The sequence below is a fragment of the Octopus bimaculoides genome, chromosome 4, assembly GCF_046866305.1.
Source record: "Octopus bimaculoides isolate indiv1 chromosome 4, ASM4686630v1, whole genome shotgun sequence".
NCBI lineage: Eukaryota > Metazoa > Mollusca > Cephalopoda > Octopoda > Octopodidae > Octopus > Octopus bimaculoides.
In genome coordinates this window covers 98,860,606-98,876,688 of record NC_142931.1, presented here as the reverse complement: position 1 = coordinate 98,876,688, position 16,083 = coordinate 98,860,606, and the positions used below count along the sequence as shown (strand labels likewise).

The following is a 16,083-nucleotide window of genomic DNA, read 5'->3' as shown; positions in this document are numbered from 1 at the left end:
TCTTCCTCAGATGCATTGTTGAAGCTATCCACCAGAGAGCCGTCAAAGTTTGAAATCTGAGGCACTTCTATGTCATCAGCAGCAAGACTAGGAACTTGTGGAGTTGTATATTTTCCATTGCCAAGATGCAAGAGCCATGCTGCAAATTCCCTTTGATCTGCTGTTGTCCTGATATTATGGTTTCATTTTTAATGGATGAAATTCAACCATAGAGGAGAATTTTTAATAGAGATTTCAGTAATTGACTCACGAGTTCCTCTTGGCAATATGGGTAGGACTTGCCTAGAGTGTCCCCCCAAGAGCACAACTTTACCACCAAAAAAACAGCGGCAATGGTAGTGATATCGCACAAGGCTTTATCAATAGCATAAAGAGCAAACGAATGGATCATAGAAAACTCATCCAAAATGATCAAATACAGGTTTCGTAAATGATTTGCATGGTCTGAAGTGGCTGGTACATTACAAACGCTGGCCTCCATGAGTGGGACAGGCAACTTGAACAAAGTATGGATAGTATTTCCACCTGACATTAGTGTAGAAGCAATGCCTGTTCAAGCAACACTGCATACGTTACAGTTGTGCCTTCGCAGATAAGAAATTATGGTATTAAACAAATAAGTTTTACCACAATTTCCTGGTGCATCTACATAGAAAGAGGAGTGGTTGTGTACCTCACCTCTCCTCTTCTTATCTACAGGTTCAAGCACAGCATTAGCAATCAGTCTCTGTTTATCTGTAAGCATTAGCAAAACCTGGGTGATCGAGGTATTCATGATGGCCAAGCTGCAGTAATCCAATAGGTTCAGGCAGACCAATTGCTAAACAATGAATGCCATTCTCTATCAGAATTGCATTGAGTGCAGTCCCATGTTTTCTGCGTGTTCTACATTAAAACCTTGCTGCAAGAAATCTTCAATCATGGATTCCTTGTGAGTGGTCCACAGGTGAAGAGCATTTTCAGAGTTCATATACGTGCACAGGGCAGCAAACATAACACGCAACTGTAAGGGCATCCGACAGGCAGCAAACATAACACGCAACTGTAAGGGCATCCGACAGGCAGCAGCTTCTAGCAAAGCATGTTCCAGTTTGTCATCGCTTGAGAGAAGACCGTATCTCAGGCATGATGCCTTAACTATTCGCAAAATTTCTCTTTCTACAGTGCGCAAATCCTGGAGGCTCACGCGCCTGAAACATGTAGCAGCAACATTCACAAGTGAAATTTTTCTGTCTCTAGGGCTCACTGTATACATTCTACTGATGATATTAGTATTCATTTGTCTTGATGTTAATGTTCTAGTGTGCTCATTAAACACATAAAGTAGCGGAATGTCAGGGTACAAGTGGTTCTTTGCATCAACATCGTCATGCACATTCAGTTTGAACCATGCAGTGAGGGTAGTCTCACGGTCCCTCTCTGCGTGAGCAGTTTGCTTAGCGCTGCCTCTGTGAAAGTAAACTCTTTGCTGGTCTTCAAGATATACTGCAAGTCTGTAGTCAGTGTGAGATGTATCATGTACCTTGAACTCTGACAGTCCCCACATTGCTTCTGGAGAAGAAACATATCGGCAAGCAAGACTATTAGTAATTTCATCGTGGGTTTGATTCTGCTCACAATCTGCCGCTGGATTGTCTTTTACTTCAAAAGAAGTATTGTCATGTCCTTTGTACGCGTGCTTGAAGATGTATTCAATGTTTTTCACGGATGAACAAATTTCTACATAAATGTGAGCTCTGTACTATTGTCAACTGAGTGACGTTCAATTTCGACTGTGACTCCAGTATAGCATCTTCTGTACTCTCGATAGACATTCAAATTGAAAAACGTTTCACCTCAGTAGTTCCTTAGGAATTTATTTTGACATGAGCTATTTTCCATACAAAGGAAGAAAGGATTATCAGTTCCGCATCATGCATTTTCTTACTAAATCGTGCAAGACTGGATCATCATTGGCATCAGGAATTTCAGATGACACGATCTTATCTATGTCATCGCTGTTTCTGAGTTTGTCCTCGTTTCTTAACACTACCAACATGTGGCAGTGCGGAAGACTCCTCTTCTGAAACTCAATGATATGGACATGAGCCACTGGCACCCCAAAAATGTGTCTATACTTTATGTCCCTCATAAGTTCTGCAAGGTGGGACTTGTACACTCGGGCAAGTAAATCTGGCCTATTTTTAGGTGTTTCCTTTTGCTATTTTCTATCAACTATCGGGCTGCAAGTGTAAGTGATGAACAAGTCTGGCTTAGCACATTTTGAAACAATATTGGTACATATTCCTTGACCTTCCTGTGAATGGGGAAGGCAGTATCACTGCCATTCCTGGTTCAATATTCTCATCTGCTCCTGTGTTCAAATAGTCCATCAATCCATTGTACCTTTCCACTAGCAACTGGGTCTGAATGTTCCTAAGATATTGCAACCCCTAACCTTTAACCTTGACTTATGCCTCCACAACATAGTGTTGAAATAGCTGTAGTAATCTTGCATTGTCAGACGCTTACCCACACGAGTTCGGCGTTCCGCGACATGTTGCATCTCAAAATGCCATCCAAATTCCCGTGGGAAAACAGAATTGGGTAGCTCATAGGGTCGAAGTGGCATGACGTGTAAGATATTTTTTCAGGAGGCGCATCTCTGGAATACACAATAATGTCTCTATTTTCAGGAGGGGCACCATTTTCTCCAGCAAGCACTACTGCTGTTTCATTGCTGGTGGGGAAATTGTAGCGCCTAATATCGGACCCTCTACTGGAACGTAACTCACATCTCCGTATTGGCACATTGTCTCTTCTGGCTCTCTCCTCTCACTGGTTTAACTGCATGCATGTTCTTGTACAATTCTGCATTAGGATTAATTTGGTGGATAACATCATTTATTTTTCTCATAGTAACAGAGGAACACTCAGAATTTTGAGGCGCATCCATCCTGTATTGCAGAGCTTCATCACCATCAATGATGTATAACTGGCTGTATTGCAGTTGATCATTAGCAGGATGCAGGTTTCTCGCCATCATGTGGTCAGTTTCGCCCTGAATGTGGAGGCAATACGCAATCCTACCTGGAAGCGCTGCCACTTTGATTCCAAATGACGCAAAGGAAAAGGTACAATTATAAGTCTCTAGATATGGCTGCAATGCAGGCACGTTCACTTTTCCATGGTGGCAACAACAGTTATTTTCGTTTCTAAACCTAAGCGCACCACAGTATTCACATATAATGTTCATTTCTCCTATGTTAAATTGTTCAGCACTGGCCTATCACACGCTGTCACTGCATCTGATGCCTCCTGAAATTGTCAATTTCACCAGCATTCATATTTTGAACTCTTTCTCGATATATTCCCCTTTGGTTTTGCTGATAAGTAACCCTGTCATGTTGATTCATGTTCCTTACCCTTTGCTGAAATAAGTTTCTCTGCTGCTCGCGGCACTCTGCACGCTGTTCCTCATTCATATTTTCTCTCCTTTGCTTACATAAGTGTCTCTGTTGCTCGCGGTACTGTGTATGCCGTTTCTCATTCGTATTGTCCCACCTTTGCTGTGATAAGTTTCTCTGCTGCTCGTGGTACTCTGCATGCCTTTCCTTATTCATATTGTTTCGTCTTGTTTGTTGTCTCCTCCTATATTGTTGCAGGTATTACTCGTGTTGTTAATCCTCCATTGACGCTCGCCTCAGCTGCTGGTGTTGCCTGTCTCTCTAGGATTTCCTGCCTCTGATCTTTCCTTATCCTCTGCCTGTAGAGCCTCATTCTCGCGCGAGCAGTTTCTACTTTTTGTTGCCGGTTCATGATGAATGCAGTTTATAAGCACAAAAGGAATACAAGATAATATTTATACAAAACACGAAGAAAAAATTGATAAAAATGGACTGTTATAGGAAATTCGGATCTTCTATGTTTCACTCACAAAATCAGCCCCCTTTAATTTTGCTCAGATTGTTTTCAATTTTGGTGTATCGTTGCAATACTAAATTTTGATTATTCTTAGGTAATTGCGTAATCTCGTAAATTAAGCCTGATGTTTATTTGGAATTAAAGTTTGAAAATTTGGGTAGTTTTAGCCATCAACAGGCAGCAAAGCATTAACAACTTGTTACCATGACAACAGCACGTTGTGTCTGGATGCGTGCATCTGCGCAAGTCAGTGGCACACGCGATAAAAAAAAAGACCTCTGCATTTTGAGTAACATTTTATTTCAATTTCAAAATTTGTTTTATTTATTTATTTTATTACATCGAGATATTTGTTCGAAGCAGATTACGTTTGAATAACATTTGATTTCAGTTCCTAAATTCATTTCATTAGATATACAGATAAAAATCCCATCCCCGATTTACAGTTTATACATATCTATACATGTATGTATAGACATGTGTGTCTACACAGAATGTCGCACGTTCACACACACACACACACACACACACACACACACATACATACAAACTTTCTATCACCACTGTCTCCCTTTCCCTCTCACTCTGACTCTTTCTTTCTCACTACCTCTCTTCTCTTTCCTCTTATATATTATATGAAGAGCGTAACGGACGGACGAACAAACTAAGGTGGGAACAAGCAGAATTATAATATGATAAAATTAAATAATTTGTATTAATTTTTACCTAAATGTTTTTTTACACGCTAGCTATCTGATTAAATCCTATTTTATCCTTGATTATGATATATATATATATATATATATATATATATATATATATATATATATATAGAGAGAGAGAGAGAGAGAGAGAGAGAGAGAGAGAGAGAGAGAGAGAGAGAGAGAGAGAGAGAAAGACAGACAGACAGACAGACAGACAGGCAGACAGACAGACAGGCAGACAGACAGACAGAGCCACAGACAGACAGAGACAGACAGACAGAGACGGACACACAGATGTATAGTATAGGCGTGGGACCCTTTGTGTGGTAATTAGCTAGCTTACCGACTACATGGTTCCGGGTGGCAACTTTGGCAAGTGTCTTCTACTATAGCCAAACGAAGCCTGTGAGTGGATTTGGTAGACGGAAACTGAATGAAGCCCGTCGTATATATACATGTATGTGTGTGTGTGTGTGTGTGTGTGTGTGTGTGTGTGTGTGTGTGTTCGTGTATATATCGTTGTGCGTCTGTGTTTGTCTCTCAGCATCGCTTCACAACGTTGCTGGTGTGTTACGCGATTTGGCAAAAGAAAACGATGGAATAATTACTAGGCTTACAAAGAATAAGTCCTGGTGTCGATTTGCTCAACTAAAAGCAGCGCTCCAGCATGGTTGTAGTCAAGGAACTGAAACAAATAAAGGAATAAAAGAATAACAGAATATATATTGCTGTATATATATATATATATATATATATATATATATATGTTCTACGCAATGCTGGCATCAGGTTTGTGCAAAATATGTCAAAAGTGGTAAAAGTTATGGTTGAAAATGGGGTGTAGCCAATTTTAGTGGGAAATCCTATAAGGAATCGGTTTATCAATTTTTTATCCTAACTGAATGGAAAACACCAAAGGAATGCCTGCCACTGATAGTGTTTGGCCTTGGGATTTGTGGATGTACATGGCGAAGCATGGTCTCACCGGGAACTGCGGAAGTTAACCGGCATGTCTGACTCCGAGGGATAAAGCTGCATTCTTGAAATGAAAACATTTTCACCTCTCCCGCACCCTGTAACAAGGTGGCATCAATCAAGTGGGGCGTTAGGGATTTGATTACTAAGCGGGTCCCGTTGCACTGTTTAGGCAGAAGTAAGTTTCTGATTAGCATAATTGGACGTCCGACCCTTAGCCTAAGAATGTGAGGTGGAAGCCCTGCTAGCTCCAATGAGTTAAGAAACTCGATAGGGTAATTGACAATGTCTTGGGGGTCAGAGGTCCGGTCAATCGATTTGTAGATGCGCTCCTCACCCGGAATTCGGTTTATTTGCTGGTCGTTGAAAGAACTGATAGTTACGTTTTGGGGTGGCCAGGATGGTTCTTTCACTGAGCCAATTGATGTCTGCATTGTTACTTTCTAGATTGGGGAACACTGTTTCCAAAAGATCGGAATGGTTTTCCACGGTGTTGCACAGTTCAGAGATGTATATGTCGCCCCTATCATTCCTAGGGAGCTTGCCTTCTCCAAGGGTCAAAATGTCTTCAGAAAATGCAGCAGACGTGTTATCACTAAGTAAGTGCGCGCGCATGGTTGTGCTTAGACTTAAGGTCTTAACCTGGAGCCACAAGATGGATGACTTGAGGCATGCGCGCACTTCATCAGCCCGGATCCGTTCAGGGATGACAGGAAGGGTTGGCCGGAAATCTCCTGACAGCAATTGGGTTACACCACCCATAGAAGCTGTAGAATCCCTGATACCATTCAGTTACCGGTCTAGTGCCTCAAGGGCACCCTTATTGGTCATTGTGCATTCGTCCCATACAATGAGACGGCACTGTCTAACAACTCCAGCTTCCTCTGAATTTTTGCTAATGTTACAAGTAGGAACCTCGGTCCTCACTAAATGTAAAGGCAGCTTGAATGCTGAGTGCGCCGTCCTACTTCCCGGCAATAACGTAGCAGCGATTCCCGAAGTAGCAACGGCTAGCGCAATTTGTTTCTCGCGACGAATTTTAGCAAGTATTAATTATGTTACAAAGGATTTGCCGGTACCTCTAGGAGCATTGAGGGAAAAAGTGCCACCCGCCTGTTTTCTAACGGCACTGACGACAGTTTTGTACACTAGCCTCTGATCAGGGAGCAATTTCAGTTCATTTACTCTCAGGTACTCCGCAAGGCCATCAGCGTCATACAACTCCAGAAGTAACTTTGGTGGGAGTGTGTTAACGTCCTGTCGAACATGAGGATGGCAAACTGATGCCCATTTTGAGCAGGGTATCTTTGATTTCAATCAGCGCATTATTGTAGATCAGGTCATTGTATCCAATGTCAGCATTAGGGCACTGTTGCTTTGCCAGTCATCATTTGCCTTGACCACTGAGAAAGCAAAATTACGTACAGAGAATTTCATAAACAGAAATGAATGGAAAAAATGATTCGTAAATTTTTAGATTAACACTTGCACGATTTTCACTAAAAAAAAAAAGTAGGATTTTTCGCGTGGAGTCAATACCTTGGCCTTCTAATATGCTACAAATCCCTTTTTGTGGTCCGAAAGACGGTGTTGGGTGTGGTGGAAGCCTCGGAAATTTCACACACACACACCCCAATTGATATTTTCGCCATCTATTTTTCGCAGTACGTTGAAAAATACAAAGATTAAGAATATGGAAAACAATTTTGTTTTAATCTGAAATTTACCATCAAAAACTCCAGGCAAATTTTTAGATAACACTCGCACGATTTTCAATAAGAAAAAAATCGGATTTTTTTGCGTGGAATCAACTACCCTGGCCTCCTAATATGCTACAAAACCCTCTTTATGATCCGAGAAACGGGGTGGGGTGTGGTGGAGCCTCGGAAATTTTACCCATTTATATTGTGTAATTCTTTGACAAATTGTTACCTACCTCTTTGTTTCTTTGTTGTTAAATAAATGGATACTCAACAAAACACTTTTTTCCTCGGCGTAAAATAAAAACAAAACTCCTTCGCACCCAAAGTAATGTGTGTGTGAGAGAGAGGGTGGGGAGAAAGATGAACGATTTATAATAAATAAATGATTTAAAATGAATATATTTTAATTGTTGTGTGAAAAAGTATATATAATTTGATTATAAAATATTGTGTCTTTCAAAAACATCCTATATTTCAATATTATATCTCGTGTTTAAGAAAAAAGATTTTTTACACTTTTATTTTTGGTGAACGCTGTGACTTACTCTCTCTCTCTTTCCCTCACACACACACACGCACACACACACACTCACATACACATACATCAAAACACAACTTTTCTCTCCCTCACACACACACATCAACACACAACTTTATTCTCCCTCAGACACTCACACACATACATCAACACAACTTCTCTTTCTCTCTTTCTCTCTTTCTTACACACATTTTCACTCTGCTATGACAAGAAGGGACTTAACTCATGTTAGCAAACTTCAAAATTGGTAAAAGTTAAGGTTGAAAATCGGTTTTTACCGCTATCCGCGAGTGCCTCGGGGAAAATAATTTGACGAAAATACAGCTAGGGTCGTGACGAATGTCCTCCTTAAATTGTAGCGACATGCGTGCTAATTTGTGGACGTGCATAAATGACATTCACGTACACACACACACACACACATCCTACCTTTTATAGATATACAGATAAACGCGATCAATTGCATGAATAAAAGAAAAACAACAAATGACCTTTCTGGATTATTTATATCAATTCAATATTTAAAAATAACTTATCTTCCCACCATCCAAGGTAATCTATTTAAAAAATGGGTGGATTTTTCCCTTGTCATTATGTTTTACAAATTCATTCAATAATAAATAATGTTAAACTCACATGTTATTTAATGTGTTCACAGTCTCTTAAGCGGTTATAAATTGATCATTGAAATATACAATACACTTCTTGATACCGGGAAAGGCAAATGACTCTCTTCCAGTTTTCATACAATTCCAGAGAACATTTTTTTCCGAACACACTCAGACATTTTTTATACTGCCTACATGATTTGTACCAAATACCCTGGTTTCAATCTCTACACTGTCCCCAGTCAGTTCTAGGATTTTTTTTTTTTTTTTTTTTTTTGCTGTTTAGACTGCGTTCCAGCAGATTCAGAATTATTCCAGTAAATTTGTTGCTAGTTTAGAACTCTTTCTTTTTTAAAAATTACATTTTTATTCTATGAACACACTGAACCAGGATTCAATCATTAGTTTTCTCCTGTACTGAGATTATTAACTATACTATTCTCTCTTAAATATAATTCAACTCTTCTAGATTTATTAATATTTCTTCAATACCTAACATATCCCCAATATACCTAACATTTCTTAAATATCCATTGGATGTCAATGTGTTGATAGATAGATAGATAGATAGATAGATAGATAGATAGATAGATAGATAGATAGATATAGGGAGAATTCACAAAAAAAAACAAAAGACGAAGACAGGTAGTGTAGAAAACAAACAGATGTATTAGTATAACGCTCGGGAATTGAAAAAGTTTTTAACGTTTCGAGCCTACGTTCTTCCACAGAAAGGAACAAAGAAAGAAACAGGGAGAGAAACAAGAAGAGAAAACATGTGTGTAGTGGTTAGCCATCTATCATGGCGAATGTTTGTGTGTGTGTGTGAGAGAGAGAGAGAGAGAGAGAGAGAGAGAGAGAGAGAGAGAGAGAGAGAGAGAGAGAGAGAGAGCGAGTGAGTACCACATACATGCAAACAATTTCATACATCACAACACACACCTTCACTCATTCTCTCTTTCTTTTATTCCTTCTCTCTTTCTTTTATTCCTTCTCTCTCACTCTTCCTCTCTCACGCACACTCACGTCCATTTCATATACACGTACATATATATATATATACATATACAGACACTCATATATATATATATACATATATATATATATATATATATATATATATATATATATATATATATATATATATATATATATATATATGAGAATGTGTGTGTGTGTGTTTGTGTGTGTCTGTGTGTGTGTCTGTCTGTGTGTGTGTCTGTCTCTGTGTGTGTGTGTGTGTGTGTGTGTGTGTGTGTGTGTGTGTGTGTGTGTGAATCCCTAAAACTACAGAACTACACAACCAATTTCATTCAAATTTTACACATGCCTTACTTAGGGTCCTGGTTGTGTTTTACTCAAAAACGTTTTTAACTTCTTGCATAGTTCGAGCCGACAGCAACATAATATCTCCTCCACTATTTAAGTATTACGTGTCAAAAGTGAAACAAAAACACTCATGTCAAATACTTTCACTTTAAAAATGAAACTTTTCCACTATTTCAGTATCAAAACTAAAACAATCATATTACGATACTGTAATGACAGATACTTTCACTTTAATGGCTGCATTTTCCTACTGAATCTACTACAGTAAAACTATACTCTCGCATATATACAGGCATACATACATATATACATACATACATACATACAAACATACATACATACATATACATATCTGCACAAATGTATACATATACATGTATATATATATATATACATATGTATATATATAGAGAGAGAGAGACAGAGAGATGTATATGTATACATGTATGCATATACATGTATATGTACACGTATATGTATAGATATATATATATATAGATATAGATCTATATGCATACATGTATATGTATACATATGTGTAGATGTAAATATATAGATGTACATGTAATATGTACACATATATACATGCATATAGATATCTATATATATAAATACACACACACACATACATACACATGCACAAAAACACACACATTAGTCATTTGTTTTTTATCCAAAACCACGTCAAAAGTACTGAATGGATCTTTATGAAATTTGTAAATTATATTCTATGCATAACGGCCATAACCCCCATGAAAATTCATATATTTTTCATGTTGATGAAATGTTAACCATACATACTACACACAAATAAAGTAGTTTCTAAAATTTCTTCTTACAAGTTACAAAGACACCTTCATGGGGACTTCACACCCACAATTTAGTCATTTTTCCTAAGCAAAGACGAATACAGTTGTACTATTGGAACCTATATGGTCACTCGAGCATAACAAATGAGCATTATTTGTAATTCAACGGTACAATAGTGTAAGACTATCCTTTCAGATATACTTACATTGTGATTTCTGCAATGTGGTGCATAAATTGTCAAGTAAATTAGACGCATCTTTGCCTCCACTGATTCACTTGCAAAGTGTTGAGTAAAATTATTTCGTTGCAGACATCCTTTGAATCTTTTTATTATCACTGAGTCACACATAGTCCCCAGTTGGTAGCATTGATTTCAAGGCCTTCCCAGATGAGTGACTGGTTATTCTAAGACATTTATTGATTGTAAGTTTTTTTCTGCACAGTTATTTATCGCTATAGTGGTCATTTGCAAACTCCAGAGGCGACACTTTCATTTCCCTTTACTCCAAACGTCACACGTTGCTATTTCAATTGGGTCATGCCCTTCCAATTGCTATAGATTCGTAATGCATCTTACAGCTGTGCCTGTCACCTGTTTGGTGAGAAATCCTACATTGGGGAGTAGTAACGACTAGGCTAGGGTAGCTGACTGATTATCGTGATCATTCGTCTTTTGGTTTCCTGTAGCTTTACTCTCTTTTACAAACCCAGTGAACATATATAGACTTCCTATTTCAAAGAAATTCAAACAATACATATTAGACCCAAGTTAAAACATTCCCAACAATTCAACTTCCCTGACATTAACACCCCCACCCCCAATTGGGGCCTTCATTCCCACATTTTAGAGCTCCATGAGCTCCATTTTTCAGGAGCAAAATCATTTTTACAGGTTCCAGAAAACTGAAATTTTGGAATGTGCGCATAAAAACAGTAGTATGGGATGCATGTCTCATGATTAGAATTTTTTATGGTGTGTAAAGAGGGAAAGAACCCTCATGTGCAATTTTCATGAAATTCGAATCATATGTATTCCAGTTCCTTACAGAAAATATAAGAGAAAAGTCTCATCCTTCAATTGCATGTAACACGGGCAACGCCGGGTATCTCTACTTGTATATATACTCTTTTACTTGTTTCAGTCATCTGACAGCCGCCATGCTGGAGCACCGCCTTTAGTCGAATCAAATCAACCTCAGGACTTATTCTTTGTAAGCCTAGTACTTATTCTATCGGTCTCTTTTTGCCGAACCGCTAAGTTACGGGGACGTAAACACACCAGCATCAGTTGTCAAGCGATGGTGGAGGGGACAAACACAGACACACAAACACATATATATATATATATATATATATATATATATATATATATATATATATATATATACGACGGGCTTCTTTCAGTTTCCGTCTACCAAATCCACTCACAAGGCTTTGGTCGGCCTGAGGCTATAGTAGAAGACACTTGCCCAAGGTGCCACGCAGTGGGACTGAACCCGAACCATGTGGTTGGTAAGCAAACTACTTACCACACAGCCACTCCTGCGCCTGCCTATATATATATATATATATATATACACATTTATAATTAAGGGTATCTAAAAAATACCACCATGCTAGAGGTAGCAGTCAAAACTTAGCTCTAAACCGCATGATGCATTCATACAGCACCTGGTGGTACCTTTCAGATACCCTTATACCCTTATAATCTTAATAATAATTATTACCTATAAGGTTTTTATTTCCTTGCTGTCCACTTGATATAATCGGTATTTTAAATAACGATCTCATCCTTATATATATATATATATATATATATATATATAAAGTGAAGTATATTGCCACTTAAGTGTGGCTGACCCCTAGGGGTGGATGTTACTGTTGCTTTTAGCCCCAGGAGGACATCTCCTCCAGCTGGCTTATCGACACACTACTGTGTCCTGTTTGCCAAGGGAAGTTATCCCTCTCATCGTGATCTGTAGCACGAACGGACCCGGGTTTAAGGGTTATTTCCCTTCGTCAGCGTCCGATAGCCACTGATCTTTGATGAGAGAGATAAATTCTTGGCAATCTTATGTATACTTTTCCAGTGACATCCACCACCCCTAGGGGTCAGCCACACTTAAGTGGCAATATACTTCACTTTATCGTGCAGTTACTGTTAATACTTCATTTAGAGAATTAACATTGCTTGTTTTCACCTTTTCAATATCAGTGAAGAATTTCACTGGAAAAGTATACATAAGATTGCCAAGAATTTGTGTGTCTGTGTTTGCCCCCCCCCCCCCATCATCGCTTGACAACCGAGTTGGTGTGTTTACGTACCCGTAACTTAGAAGTTCGGAAAAAGTGACCGATAGAATAAGTACTAGGTTTACAAAGAATAATTCCAGGTGCCGATTTGTTCGGCTAAAGACGGTGCTCCATCATAGCCGCAGTCAAATGACTGAAACAAGTAAAAGGGTAAGAGTATTGATATTTCGCTACTTCAATGTTTTCAGTCACTATATAATGAACTGCTGGGTTACGTACAAATGTATTTGTGGAGAATATGTTATGCTTTCTTTTTCCTTGTATGTGGTAGTATATTCGTATGCATGAGTATAGACTTACATTTATGTATATTGATGCGCATGTATGAGTAAGCGTGCGTATTTATGTACGTGTGTATATTATGCATATATGCATGCTTATGGACGTATGGACATACTTATACATCGATGTATATATATATTCCTATGAGCGCACGCACATACACACACATACAAAAGTGTGCGTGTGTGTGTGTATGTGTGTGTGTGCGTGTGTGTGCGCACGCGATATGGATTCAGAGAATAGTGTGGCTATCATAGAAAGTTTCTCAAATGGATTCAACTAACAGACCACATAGCAATCCAATACAGAGGAATGTAATGTAGAATGCTCATGCAACCAAAATCCAGAAGATTCGACGATGAAATTAATTTATGCCGTGTATATAAAGTATAAAAATTAAGGAGGCTAGAGAGATGAATATATCTCTCAACTACTTGACATTTTGGGGATGACGGCTCTTTCGCAGAATTCTTCGTGTTATAATAATTTCAGTGTAGCGTAAATTATATTTACCCGTTTGCACTAATATGTACGCTATGCATTATACAATACAATTGTATAGTCACAAATCAATGCAAATAAAGAACGATATCTCGTTAGATCACAAGAACATCATGGTTATACGTGTTCTTGACGTTTTATGGTTTATATATATCTATATATATTTTTTCTGCATGTGCATGTGCGCATAATAATAATGACATATATACACGTGTATATGTAAGCTTTCGCATATATTTTTGTACATCTTTATGTCTTACATGGTGTATATGTATGTGAGTATATATATATATATATATATATATATATATATATATATATATATATATACAGTGCCACTTTAAACTATTGTAAATTTCTACTAACTGCGCAACTTATAAGTGGATGTTTCACATTGCATTTTTCACAGATAAAGCATTGGCCCTGTTGGAGTCATATTCCATACCTAATCCTTATATTTTGTAGTAGGGGTTCTGAATGATAAGGGAAGATGCGAGACGACCCCCAAAAATGGCTGTGCAACCTTAGCTATAATAATAAACGCGTCATCCTGTGTCAGCAAACTGATCACAGCTTCTTGAATTTAATGTCAAAACTTTGTGATAATTATCTCCGTAACCTACAATAATAAACGTGACATTCTGTCTGTCATCATGTTGTTCATCCTGCTATTTTACAGCAATCTCCGAATGTCCCAGTGATACAAAATTCTCCAAATGTAATACGCAGTGATATAAATCTGAGGTGATAGGAGACCAATAAATATTTTATTATTATTGCCCTATTCAATTTGAGTCGAAGGCCCAATTACCCCTCCGCCAAAACTTACATAAAAGTCTGTACGGAGTGAGGCCTTTAAGCTAGTATTATATAAAGTATAAATTCCGGACCCCAGTAATGAACTCATTTGCATACAGCCAATCAGAGCAGAGTCATTTTTATCCTTTTTTTCTTTCTAGTTAGCACCGTGCATTCCTTACTCTTTCCCTCTCTACTGGCAGACAGCAACCTTTTTGTCACCATCGAAAAAATTTTCGCTATCATTAGAAGTACTACTGTCTCTGTCTACTTGTCGGGCAAACGAATAAATATATGTAAATATTATTTCTTCCTTCTTGGTGTTGATCCTTCGATGTTCACTGGTTATTCCGGCGTTGGCACAATAATATACTTCCCCAAACTGAATTGCTGCAGTTATTTCATTTTTTTTTTCGAAAAATGTTTTAAAAAAGTTATAGAGGTGTAAAGTTCAACCAGTTTCACCCAGTCAGGAAACAGGATTTGGAAGCTGTTAGTTTGTGTGTGACTATTACTCAGAGTTTCACGTTCCCGATCGTCAAACAGTTTTGGTCCGACGAATGGGAACATGAAACTCTGAGTAACAGTTTTTGTATTCTCGTGCAACGTAAAAGGCTTTTGTGTATCATTGCCTCAGTACTCAAGACTTCGTTTCCCTCAAAATATCCATGCCCAAGAGCCTTCTTTCAGGGGTGTACCAGGGGAAAAGTCCCCCTCCACTTTTTCAGGAATGGGGGACAAACCATCTTTTGACCTGCCTATTTTTCCAAATTAAAAAAAAAGAGCAAAGAAAATCCCACTAACAAGTCATACATATTTACAATACATATTTTTACATGTTTATTTATGTGCATATATTTATATGAATATTTATAAACCTTAAGTTGCAATCGGTACTGAATTTTGTTCATTCGATATTTATATCCATTTGCTAAAAATTAAAAAAGATAAACTCATCAATAATTTGAATGAGAATCGTATAACATTTTTATATGCATTTGTCTCACTAAGTGAATATAGATAAATAAACAATAAATCGTTTATCAAACTCACAATGGAAATGCAACTAGTTTTATTCTCTACTTTCGAATTTCAGCTGCTTCCGTGTTTTCTTTTCTTTGTATATAATCTTTTCTACTTGAGACACACAAGGCCCGAAATTTTGAGGGAGGGGCCCAGTCAGTTAGATCGACCCCAGTATGCAACTGGTACTTAATTCATCGACCCCGAAAGGATGAAAGCATAGTCGACTTCGGCGGAATTTGAACTCAGAACGTAAAGACAGACGAAATACCTATTTCTTTACTGCCCACAAGGGGCTATACACAGAGGGGACAAACAAAGACAGACAAACGGATTAAGTCGATTATATCGACCCCAGTGCGTAACTGGTACTATTTAATCGACCCCGAAAGGATGAAAGGCAAAGTCGACCTCGGCGGAATTTGAACTCAGAACGTAACGACAGACGAAATACCGTTAGGCATTTCACCTGGCATGCTAACGTTTCTGCCAACTCGCCGCCATTAAATCCAATCTCTTCTACTCTAGGCACAAGGCTTGAAATTTTAGAGGAGGGGGTTGCAGTTGATTAGATCTATCCCAGTACGCAACTGGTA

The 16,083-nt window shown here is 38.2% G+C and overlaps 1 protein-coding gene across 1 annotated transcript; it reads right to left on the bottom strand.

Annotated features, from left to right (window-relative positions):
* Positions 1-844: 844 nt before the first annotated feature.
* LOC106881070 (uncharacterized) lies at positions 845-2,611 on the bottom strand. Its single transcript, XM_014931282.2, has 2 exons — positions 2,438-2,611; positions 845-1,678 (listed from the first exon to the last, which is right to left on the bottom strand). The coding sequence occupies exons 1-2, from the start codon at positions 2,609-2,611 to the stop codon at positions 845-847; spliced, it is 1,008 nt and encodes a 335-aa protein (XP_014786768.2).
* Positions 2,612-16,083: the final 13,472 nt, after the last annotated feature.